The following is a 12,755-nucleotide window of genomic DNA, read 5'->3' on the forward strand; positions in this document are numbered from 1 at the left end:
CTCAGCTCTAGCTTCTGCCCTAAACAACCAATTATTGCATTACATGACCCCTCCTCACTATGCAGGGAGGTCACGCAGGACATCGGAGATCAGAAGAGGAGGGACGTGCAGTCTTCCCTCCTTCCTCTGCGGGAAAGAGCTGCATGATTCCTGCTCACTTCATTGATGAAAAATGAGGCATAAGTGCACTAATGAGCTACAGATGTGTCCACATATATCTCGCCTCCTTGCACGTTAAACAACTCTTCTAGTAGTGCCATGCCATAGCTTGACTCTGTAGCACCGGGCATCTTTTTGTGTGACTATCCCTTAAAATGAGTAATTTTAATCAGAATAAGCTGCTTGTGCATCCAATTTGCATTACTTTGCTAATAAGATGCTACCGAGTCACACGGCGCTCATGCGTTGTGTAACGCGACTTGTAGCGAATGGAGGATAGATGTATGTAGACACATCTGTATACAAGATAGTTGTCTGTTTTTGGATGCACTTACATAAATAGGTAAACGCAAGCCCCAATTTGCTGAGAGTGGCGTTCCCACGCTGTCAGACAATCAATGCTTTCTCCATTTATTTTAATGGGAGTGAACAGTAATTTTGGGTTTAGGAACTGTATAGACTGCAGTGCTGACGGTGGGGATTGGGTTTGCGTTTATTTTAGCAAGACCTATAAATGCCTTCATGGATCAAAGAGGCGGCCACTCAAGGGTTTGGCAAGTATGTCATTGGTGTGTGTGTGTTTTTTTTTTAAATAAAGGATTAACACCTGCGTCCGTGTATCACGGTTATTTTAATATTTTCTTTACAAGCAGCTACAGGTGCCAGTGGGTCCTTAATGTCCGGGCATGTTGGCACTTATTGTTCCACAAGTGCTGGCTTGCTAGATCCTGTAGTCCACCTATAAAGAACAACATTATTAACTAATATTTTACTATTTCCCATATACCCAAAGCCCTGGTAGTTCCCCGGTAGAGGGGCCCCATTATATTTTGGGGTCCCCACTTTGAGGAATTCCAGCCCTGGTTTGACCAGTTTGGGGCTAGTTGACATTATGGCCGGAGGACCCTACAGAGGGAGACAAATTAATTTTTTTTAGATTTTGCTGCTACGAGCAGCATCTAAACTAGTAACTTTGGAGAAGTGTGTAGGTAATATAGTTTCTACTAGGCTTTTAATTTTAGGTTTTTAGTTCTTGATTAATGGAAACATTCTATAATGTCATATAGTTTATTAAAACGTCATCCTGTCTGCTACTATGTTTCATAGATGTGCTATATTCTTTTTAACTGCCATGTGTTTATGCTGCTCTGTTGCTTAGTTTAATTAATTATGAATGTCTTACTTGCCTGTTACTCTGGCTTAAATCACTTGAGGCATGTGATTTATGATTTTCTGGTTGGAGAAGTGTGTTGGTAATATAGTATATTTTTTTTCTACTAGTTTTTACTTTTAGGCTATTAATTCTTGATTAGTGAAAACATTCTATAGGGTCATATAGTTTATTAATCTGCGATCCGGTCTGCCTCTGCTGTACCACTATGCATTAGGCGTTTAACGATGCGCGCTCCCTCATTAACGATATCCCCAGTTGTCTGAACATGCAGCTCAATCTGGGGATATCGTTAACGATGCCATGCTGAAGAATGCAGCATGGCCCTGCTCCTACATGCAATCATTCATAGTTGCCGGAATCGGCAAGTGTGTATGTACTTGCCGATGCCGGCACCCCTGCTAGGTCCATTGCTGACGAGGTTGCTCTGTACACACCGTCCAGTGTGTACGGGATTTTAGTTTAGCTAGCCAACTCACTGCAGCCTTTAGCAAATATTGGTGAAAACAATATTGTGAGCTGTGAGGTGGTAAAAATTAACTGGAAATTAATGTTATTGATGTTAATACTGTAGGAAAAAAAACAGGTCCAAATTACATGATTTTATCTGTTATTTTTTTTAAAAATCCAGATCAAAAACATTTGAGGGTGGCTTTGCCAAAACACGATGAGGATTTAGAACCAGAACATGGAGGTCCGCGCACATCTCAAATTAAAAGTGCTCCTCATACCTGCAAGCTCTCATATCGAATGTTAATAACCATTTCCTTCTGAAACAGTATTATGTATTTGGTGAAAATCTATACTGCATATCAATATGCTGCGAGGAGTATGATTCTATTTGGCCACTAATCACTGTGATAGAAAATGTGTTTTCACTCCGCCCAACTAATTGTAAATTGTGGCGTTAAGGCCTAAGTTCCATTAATAAAAAAAATACAATAAATAAAATAAAAAATACTAAAAATATACTATTTAATATTGAATAAAAGAGAAGCATTGGGTTCTTGGTTTAAAGAATGACTTTACTACATAGATCCATAATATTTATACTTTCACAGTTTTAATAAAATCTACAAAACAATGAAATTCAGCTCAACACAAATGTGGCTCTCAGCAGGAGATGATCGAATGATAGCTTTGTCTCATTCATTTAACCAAATAAGTCTGTCTCTTCCTTAATGAGTGTTTCTTCCATGCAAAATGCTTGACATACAAAATTCAGTAGTGAAATTAATATTTAAAGAGGTCTGTTATGAGATCAATGCTGAGAGCCATTTGAAGATGCAGTTTCATGATTTATTCACATTTGGAGAAAAACAAAAGAAGGTTGACATTTTTCCACCAAACAGCCAGCCACACTTCTCATGGCTACCATTACATTTTGTGGTAAATGTTAATGCAAAATGACGACAGAGGGAACGTCAGGAAAAAAAAAAACACAATCTTCAGGATTAGTTATTTAGCTTAGCTGTTGATTAGGCAAGAGGGACCCATCCTTCCAACTCAATTGCTGGCAGTCTAATAGCAGGCCCTTATTTACCATGTCAGCCCTTATATTACTCAGTGTTCATTCACAGTTACCAGACTAGCTTCTATTGATTTGAATATGCATGAGGACATCTGCTAAAACATGCCAATACATATGAATCAAATGTTTTTTGTTCTCTTAATCATAACAAACCTTTAAATGGTCATTAATAAAAATTAAATTACATATTACCATTGTCAAAAAGTGGTAAATCATTTTTATGATCCCATTATGCTATACAATCTGAATTGTTGAATATTGCTTTTCACAAATAAAATACTAAACTGGTGTTAACCACAATCTGACTGCATGAATTGTGTATATTAATTGCACACCAGTAAAATAACCCAACAGGCTGACATCATAATTTTTTAACTCAATATTTAAACATTTTACACGCCAACAAACCTCAATACAAATCGAGGCATAAATTCATCAAACAATTGTACTTGAAGCTCATTTTCATTTTTAAACAATACCAGGACAAAGATGCAAACTGACGTTTCATCAAATCTACTCCAAGAGTTTCTTTGGGTGGAACGCACAGCATATCAGAACATTGGGAGAAATGTATCAAACTTTTAAAGAAGAAATTACCCCATAACAACCAATAAGCTTCAAGATATAATTTATCAAATACTTTCTATAAAATGATAGCATAAAGCTGATAGGTTGCTATGGGCATCTTCTCGACCTGTCCTCTGTAGAAAGTTTGATACACTTCCCATATTCCTACTTATCTTGTTACTGTGGTTGCATCAGAAATCTTACTTGTGGGAATATTCGCAATATTTCTAGATGAAAAATTGGAACTATACTGAAAGAAAAATGGAATCAAAACAATTGTATTTAAAGCTAATCTGTAGAACAAACACAGTGCATCATTTCTTTTAATTAATACAGGTTGAGTCTCCCACATCCAAACATTCCAAAATACATAAAATTCCAAAGTACGGAATATTTTGAAAATTACTGAGAAAGTGAAATCTTTGCTTTTTGATGGTTCAATGCACACGAACTTTGTTTAAGGCACCAAATTATTTGTTTGAGCCACAAAATTAAAAATCATTTTATACAATAACCTACAGGCTGTGTGTATAAGGTGTATATAACACAAATGCATTGTGTTTAGATTTGGGTCCCATTCCCAAAATATTTCATTATGATATGCAAATATTCCAAAGATCGGAATATTCCGATATCCAAAATACCCCTGGGCCCAAGCATTTTGGATATGGGAGACTCAACTTGTATATGGGATAATGTATCATTATCCCATATACTCGGAGTCATCCAGAAGTTCTGTGACACATATATTATCGAGGATTATGGGAATTCACCCCACAGTGCATGCTACTCCTAGCTGCCCCAATGCAAGAAACCTGCAAAGGTTGGGAGAACTTACAGGGGTAAGAGGGTAGGGCTGTAGGAGAATGTAGGTATGGTTATTTCATATTTTGATTGGAATAGGGATGAAGCTAGCACAGATCAGTAGCGGGGCTCATTTTGGCCCAAGTACAATCCTATATTTATTAGCACTCTAAGCCAGAAAAGGGCATCGGGAAAGGTTGAATTAGAGGGTAGTGGAGGTTGCCTTAAATATTTTAGTCATTGCCTTATTTTTAATTGGTTTACCCTGTCTACAGAAGACACATTCAATAGGCTGTGGGGTAATTAAGCTGCATTGTCATCTACCCCAGGTTCTTCAGTTTATCTTGAACTGGCATACAACATTATAAAGACTACTCTGGCACATTACATCTGCCAGATTTGGATTCAGTGGTTTAGGTCTCTACGTACTAACTTAATTACAAACAGATTCACAGTGCTGCCCACAGACTATGTACAGGACAGAGCTTTCTGAAGCCATCTGCCAGCTCAAGATGGGCTGAAGGGGGTTGCAATAATTGGCAATATATTTTTATAATTTGTAACTATCTATGGAGAATCCTTCAATACCACCCTGGGATGATCCAATGTTCTTTTAATGTACTTCTTTACACACTGCATAAGATTTTAAGTCTTGAACTTTTGGAATTAAAGCAACTTTTTGTTTAATTTATTTTTTTATGTGAAAAATCTACTTGTTACTGCTTCCACCTAAACGGACATGGAGACGCAACAAGGGACATTAATAGCCATACATGCATTAGGCACACGTCATTTAACACTCAGGCAACCTCTGCCTCACAGCGTTTACCCTGGTATAACTATTCACCTTGAAAATCCAATAGTCTTTTTATACATTTAACCCGCTGAGTGCCTGTAAATCATGTGATCCTAGCAGGAATTTAACCTGTAAGTGCTTTGGTCATCCTGGCTGAATGACAGGATACAGTTGTGAAGGTCAGACTAAAATAGATGTGAGTCAGCATTAATACAAGTGAACTTCAGATCAGAAAGATTTGGCCATGGCACTGCAATAGTTTTAATCACTCCCAAGAGTCTACTAATGTAACACATTTATTAATTTTCTATCCTATAATCATCCAAAATTGTGACTACTTAGAAGATAAAGAACTGAAAGATGTATGTATACAGACACCCATAAAAAGGTATACAATTTAAGACTCAGCACAAAACAAAAGGGCGATTGTCCAAGCTGGTACTATGGAGGGAAGCACACACTTATACTGGTGTTACCTGAATGCAGCCCAGCTCTCAGGTAGTGGGCATAGTGCCAGTCATTTCTGGGAGCCCGACGTAGTGATTCAATTGTGGCTCCGATAAGGTGCAATTACTGCGGACGCCCATATTTCTGCTCACATCCTCCTGAGGTGGCAAGCAGAAGTGTGTGAAAAGTCGGCCGTTTTGTGCACCCTGCCTATTAGTTTAGAAGGGTTTAGCTTTTGGGCGCGATAATTGATGGGTGCCCGAAACAATCTAAATGCTCTGTCGCCGCATTCATTATTTATCGCCACCTGAAAAACAATGGAATCGCCCCAATGTGCTGCTGTTGTGAGCAGGTTGGGAGGTAATAGGAGCAGCTATCAGTTTACAAGCAGAGGTCTAATCTACATTTATAAGGAATAAAACACCCCCTTGAGTAAATTTTGAGAAATTACAGATCACTTCAGATTTCCGTGATTTATATTTACATGAAACTCCTCCTTTCATAATTCACAGTAGGGGAACATTATATGAATATCATAAATGGCATGTTTATTATACACAATATTTCACCTTGCAAAGAATCACTATATATATATACATATATATATATATACATACATATACACACACATAGTATATAAACACGACACACATTATATACCATAGACAAAAAAAAAAACCTTACAGTTTCACATGTCCCATTAAGACTTTTTAGACATCGAGCCGTATTCAGTTACAGCGGATCCGCGATACTTTTCTGCCTCCCAGACTTTTCGCCTACATCGCGTCTTTTGTATGTGGAAAAGTATCGCGGCCATCCCTGATACACCCCGTACTCAATATGGAAGTACGCGAAAACTGGACTTGGCGAAACTTCAACAGGCGGAAAGTACTGTCAGATTTGAGGAAATCAGCCTGACACCCCCCAAAAGATGCTCTGACATGGGGGTTCACTATGGTACCCCCCGATTTGGCTTGCTGAAGGTATTTGTTGTTTTTAAACGGGCTCAATAGCTGCTAAATAGCATTTTTCTATATGTGGTGCAGAATAGTATTCTAGAGTATTTTTTCCAGAAAATAAGTTATTCCAGCAAATTTGGGGTACTTGAAAAAGGGGGTCAGCATATTTAAAAGTTGCTAAAGTTAAGTTGAAAAAATTGTGAAAAATCCACCTTCCGCAAGCACCTGCAATAAAAAAAAAACACTTGGGGCATACTTGGGGACCCCCCAGAGTCAAGTTCGATAGTTATTATCTTTGCCCACCAACATTTTTTTTTGCCCCCAAATTCAAAGTGATTTTTTGGGGTGTTCTTAAGGGTTTTTTTAAAAAACTTTTTACAGTTTACCTTTGGGGGACTGTTTGAAGGCTGCACGGGGGTTCCCGCAACGTTGAACCCCAAATCCTCAATTCTGAACTTTTTTCCGCCTCCCATTCATAGGCAAATCTTTTTCGTCTATTACATTGCATAGACTTTCCGCCTAGGCGGAAAGTCTTCCAGATTGAATATGGTGTAATACCAAAACAGGCGAAAATGACGTCATCTGCGAATAGTTTTCGCCAAAAATTTGTGAAAACGGCTTTTCACTTCAAATTGAAAACAGCCCATGAGCTGAAATTTCACCAGGGAGAGATGGCTGCGGGGGCGGGCTCTAAGAATGCGGGGCAGCGTGGGTGCGGAGCTGTTGCAGCAGTGCACAGGGGCATCAGTGGGCGACAGGAGCTCACTTACGCTGGGCATGCATCTGAGAATTTAAATTAACAAGACACAGATGCATGGATGTATCAGTGAGATCCATCTATACATGCAAGTTAAAAATTGAACATGTGTAAAATAAATAAATAATAAAAAAAAAATGGACATGCGCGCCCCTCCACCCAAAGCAAAACCAGCCCCGAGCTGTTCACTTCCAGTCCTGGTTGTGAAAATACAGGGGACAAAAAACATAGGTGTCCCATGTATTCAGCGCAACCAGCACTGGGCTCTGAGCCGGTCCTGGAAATACAGGGAAAAAAATGCGTAGGGTCCCCCTCTATTGTCCAGAACCAGCACCGGACTTTTTCTAGCGAGGGGCTAATGCCACAGCCAGGAGAGCCCATTCATCGAGTCATCCAGCTGGCTGAAGCGTCAACCTTGACAGCTAGTCAGCCCAGGCATCCCTGGGGACCCCTCTCTCCAGGGCACCCCAGGCCTGGGCTGACAGTCCGGGGCTATCCCTGAGCGGTGTGGGGGGGGATCGGTATGAAACGCCGCCGGACTTTAACCTCCCATCGAAGTGCCCAACCCTAACCCCCACCTTCCCCGCAGCCTAAACCTAACACTCCCGGGGGGGGCCTGGCCTAAAACTGCGGCTGTCCGCGCCTGCTACCCCTGGCTTACCTTCGTTCGGTATGCCGGGCGTCGGAATAATGATATGTGTATGGATTTCGACGCCAATGATTAGTCCCCTGTTGGGATTGCACAGTCGGGAAGCCGTCAGGGCTTTCTGGCTGCATCCCGCGGTGGGTGCCAGGCTGACTGTGTAAAGTGGCCCCCTCCCCCTAAAGCACAACCACCCCCGGGTTCTTCAATGCCGGTCCTGGTTGCCAAAATACAGGGGACAAACAACGTAGGGGTCCCCTGCATTCAGCGCAACCAGCACTGGCGCTGTGAGCCGGTCCTGGTTCTGGAAATACAGGGGGAAAAAAAAAATGCGTAGGGGTCCCTGTATTGTCCAAAACTAGCACTGGGCATTTTCAAGTGGGGGGCTAATGCCACAGCCAGGGGAGCCCTTTCACCAGGTCCCCCAGCTGAAACATCAACACTGACTGCAAGTCAACCCAGGCCAGGGATCCCTGGGGAGCTGGGGACCCTCTCCAATAAAGGGGTCCTCCTCTCCAGGGCCCCCTAGGTCTAGGCTGATAGCCCAAGGCTATCCTCGGAACCCTCGGGCGGTGGATGCCGGGTTGATTGTGTAATGTGGTGCATTTGAATGAATATTGTCTTTTGCAGGAAAACTATAGATCCCAGCAAGCCTCTCCTGCATGCTGGTACTTGGAAAACCAGTAGTACCAGCAAGTAGGGCATTTAGGGCACACTGGTATCCGCAGTACACCTGTAAATTAAATATTAAAATAAGACTACACCGATTTTTTTTAAAAAAATTATTTAATCTGCACCTTCACCAGCGGGGCGGCGGCCTTTAAACTTTTTCGTGGCCGCCGCCATCCTAGGACTTTGTCATCTATACTTTGGCGTCTTCGTCTGGCGGGCGCCAACTTGCCAGGGCTTTGGCGTCTTCACCTAGGGGGTGGCAGCCTATTAGCTCTTTTGCGCGGCTGCCACCTCCTTAGGGCTTCTGGTGTCCTCTTTACCTAGTGGGTGGTTTGCCTTTGTAAGCTCTTTTGCATGGCTGCCGCCCACTAGGACTTCCGGCGTCTTCTTCCTTTGGGAGATCTTGACAGCTCCCTCTCAGTCGTCGGACTGCCATGCCGCCGCCTCGAGCTCGCTTATATAAGCCAGCCGAGGGGGCAGGGCGATGACGTCGTGAGCAGTGCTTGGCTCGCGCAATTTTTTTAAATGGGCTTCGCTGCTGAACTCGGCAGAATGGCTGGCAAGGACAGGATCTTCTCGAATCCAGGCCCGCCACCGGTTCGGCCCACTGCAATTGCCGGGTAGCCTGTCGCTAGCGCCCGCAAAAGGCAGCCATCTTGGTGCACCCAGGTGAAGCTACAGTGAGTACACGCCCCTGCTGGAAGGCTCCTACTGAGGCTGTGCAACAAGGTGAAGATTCCCATCTCTATAATGGCGCAATTGTGAGATAATAGTTTAAAAAACTAACTTTCTCAATTACCTAAACCCCAAAAGGCCCTACCCTGGAACAATAGCTACCTAATAAAACATACCCCAAGTCTAAATTTGCCCTGTACCCTGACTCATGCCTTCCCAAAAATCCCCCATAAAGAACAGCAGAAAAGTGGTCCTAACTGAGGGCCTGATTCAGAGCCGCTCGTAAGCGGCCGCTCGTTCGCTCTGAGCAAGGGGCTGCTAATTTGATTGATATAATGTACCGTTTGTGGGTGGTAACAGGGGAAGGTGCTTGAAAACGGGGGAGTGGAGATCCGAACGCAGGCGTGCCAAACGGTCAAAAGGGCGTTTAATGGGAGTGCAGAATTAGTAAAGGAGCGTCATTGACCACGTCACTTGGTTGTCTTTTAGCCTGAACTGTTCGCAGTGATAGCAGTAAGAAAAACCTACCACAAGCATTGCGAGCAGTTGAGATGCCTTTCGATGTACCCGATTAATCTAATAAATACCGAAGATGACGTGTGTTGCGAACGGTAAAGGGGAGTCTTTACAAATTAGCGAGCTCATTTTTCGTTTGCTCGCTCAGACATGGAGGAGTCAACAAACCGCAAAGAGCGAGCGCTCAATTTAAATAGCCGGCCCCTTTTTTGAAACGACCGTCCGCAAATAGCGTCCGGTTCTGAATTAGGCCCTTAGTGTGTCAGAAAAAACTGACAGTTGGAACTTTAGATTACTCCCAAATCCTAATTTTTTTTTTTTTTTTTACCTGAAATTTGGAATCACATAGAGACAGTTCTACCCATCCATGCCAAATTTCAGCTCGGTACCTCCAATAGTTTTTGAGGTATAGACCCTTAAACACCATGCCCCACCACCCCCTCTGGAATTCTCTATGGAGAATTCCATTTTTTTCAATTCAGCCTTAATATAAATGCCCTTGTAATACATACATATATATTGTCCACAAACAAACAACAATTATAACAACTGCTATAAATCATAGCTACATGATACATACATTACTTCTAAGCAACACAGGATTAAAAGCCTAATACTAGCAGCATGCTTAGGAAAGTTTGTGACTAATGTCATCTTTCAATTATATGATCAGCTTCTTTACTTCTGAACAAACCATTACATTTTATATAGCAATTAATTAAGCTGCTCATCAATCCTCCCCACACACCCATCTGGTGTGTTGCTGTTGGCTTTCATTAGTATAGTACAAATTATACTAATGGGCGGCTACAGGTATTAGTCTGTCAAATTTGAATCCTGAAAATGTACAAAAAGCATAAAATTCTTAACTAGCGAATCTGAGACAAGGTGACCTCTGCTCTTACCTGGTAGATATCAGACAAGCTGCTGCTTCCAGAATCACTAGTGATACTACATCCTGAGTGACTGGAGGACACCTGGGTTACCTGCGGATGTAGGCTGTCTGTGATGTGCAGTTTAGTGAAATCAGCAGGGAGCTACAAAAAAAAGAAAAGAAAAAGAAAACATTAGAAAAGGCATACATAAAATATCCACTGCGTGTTATTAACAAGATTAATACATTATGAAAGACATATGAAAACTGAGAAACATCAAGCTAAAAAGACAGACGTTCCACTAGGGAGAGGGGGGGTAGTCAATTAGCCACGATAAAATGTTAACATGTGTTAATTTAACGCACCTATTGCTCGTTAATGTCACTTATCACCTCCCGTTAGAAGCTCAATTCAATTAGACAAGTCGCCTTACGGCATTCGGGCAATAATTCTTGCAGGTATTATGCGCGTTAAGTATAGGTGAAAATGGGGAAGTCAGCCTGTACCCCCCCAAAAAATGCAAAAATAATATAGGAATAGTATAAGAACCACAAAAAGTTTGCTTTTGGCCACTAGCAGATTTCTAAAGTGTATCAAATGTCTGTTATAAGTAAGAAAGTATTTTTCAGCAAATTAAATGCTGTATTATAATAAGGGGTGCATAAATATGCCTCAGTTTATTTTTGTGTAATTTTAAGCCAATTAAAAACTTTTACGTGCCCAATTAATCATTAGGGAGGGTGTCCCAGTGGTCCTGAACCAAGTCACAACATTTTACCTTGAAATAAGGCATCCCGATAATAAAAGACGCGTTAACCCCCACGCAGGGTTAGTGTACATTAATTGGATGGCTAATTGAAAATGGTGATTTTTTTTTTTTATTCATATGAAATTCACTTTTACATGTGAAAACAGGTTATCACGGTTAATTGAATTTCCCCTAAATCTCCTAAAAGGATTAATTATTTGCCCAGGTACACCTGCATATATTAACACCACACACAAACCAACATTTCTCTGCATCATTGATGCATATTGAAAGAACCATACAATCAGCCAATAGAAATTAGAGTAAAATGTGGATCAATGGTGTCATTCTTGTTTCTTGTACAATGCTACAAGGCGGTAACCAGTAGATGAGTGAAACTGCAGTGAACATGTGTGTGAAGCAGGACAGGACATTTCTTGAGGTTCCAGGGATAAAATCTTAGTTATTTTGCTTCACTACTCTGCACTTTATTGTAAATATGAACAGAATTGGGATAATGATGGTTAATTAACTTTACTGAGTAGTTGGGCTTGAGCTGGTGACACAGAAGACCAAATTACGTCAGTGAAAGGTGCAAAGTTTTCATCCAATGAGGCGAATATTTTGCAGACACGGTTTTTAAAGAGAAATGAATGCCAACTTCATAGCAGAAAATTTGTTTTTAAAATTTGTCAGACCACTCTAAATAGCAAAACTTTAATTCTAGCCATTGTATTTAGGTATTTAGAAGTCATCAGAACGTGTGATGGGAGTCAGGAAAGATACTTATCCACTGACATCAACAGAGGAAGAAAAAAATGACCAGATGTTATTTTTGTTGGAGTACAGCAACAGTTACAGGCTAGGTATTACTTGTTTGATTATACTGAGTGATAGTAGGTGGTGCTGCACCATAAGCTATCTATGTCGTTTCTCTTTCTTGCTTGGCAATCTGATAAATTAGTAAGGCTGATTGGAGGTTAAATACCCTAAATCAATATATTTTTGTGTTTCTATTTACAACAAAACACATAGCTCTGCTCACAAAATGAAAGCTGCAATATCCAGGTCTATTTTATGGGATAAAGCATACAACCTGAATCAGCAATTATATGCCAATATGCATTACTACCTATTTAAGATACGAGTAAACTATTTCACTTTAAAAGGACATCTGTATAACTAATTTATGTATAAATGAAACAGTTATGTTTTTACATTTTGTGTGAAACTAACCTACACATTTACAGTACACTATAGAGACAATCTCAATGAAAAGGAACGATGTGTAATTATGCAGAACGCAATCACTGCCAATTACCAGTTTGCCTCTTCATACATGGGCATAGGCAAGCATAAGTATTAGAATAATGAGGACACTGAATGGACAAGCTCCATGAAATGTGCCAGAAGCCTATAATCAAGCAGTATTCAC

General features: G+C 40.9%; 1 protein-coding gene across 7 annotated transcripts in view; it reads right to left on the reverse strand.

Moving 5' to 3' along the window:
* Positions 1-12,755, reverse strand: part of RAPGEF2 (Rap guanine nucleotide exchange factor 2) — a 364,888-nt gene that overhangs the window by 57,167 nt on the left and 294,966 nt on the right. For all 7 annotated transcript variants that reach the window (XM_088475296.1, XM_088475300.1, XM_088475298.1 and 4 more), the window contains one exon: positions 10,603-10,734. In XM_088475296.1, coding sequence (XP_088331422.1) covers positions 10,603-10,734 — 132 coding nt within the window. The remainder of the gene's footprint in view (positions 1-10,602; positions 10,735-12,755) is intronic.

The sequence above is a fragment of the Taudactylus pleione genome, unplaced genomic scaffold (genome assembly GCF_031769625.1).
Source record: "Taudactylus pleione unplaced genomic scaffold, aTauple2 ptg000170l, whole genome shotgun sequence".
NCBI lineage: Eukaryota > Metazoa > Chordata > Amphibia > Anura > Myobatrachidae > Taudactylus > Taudactylus pleione.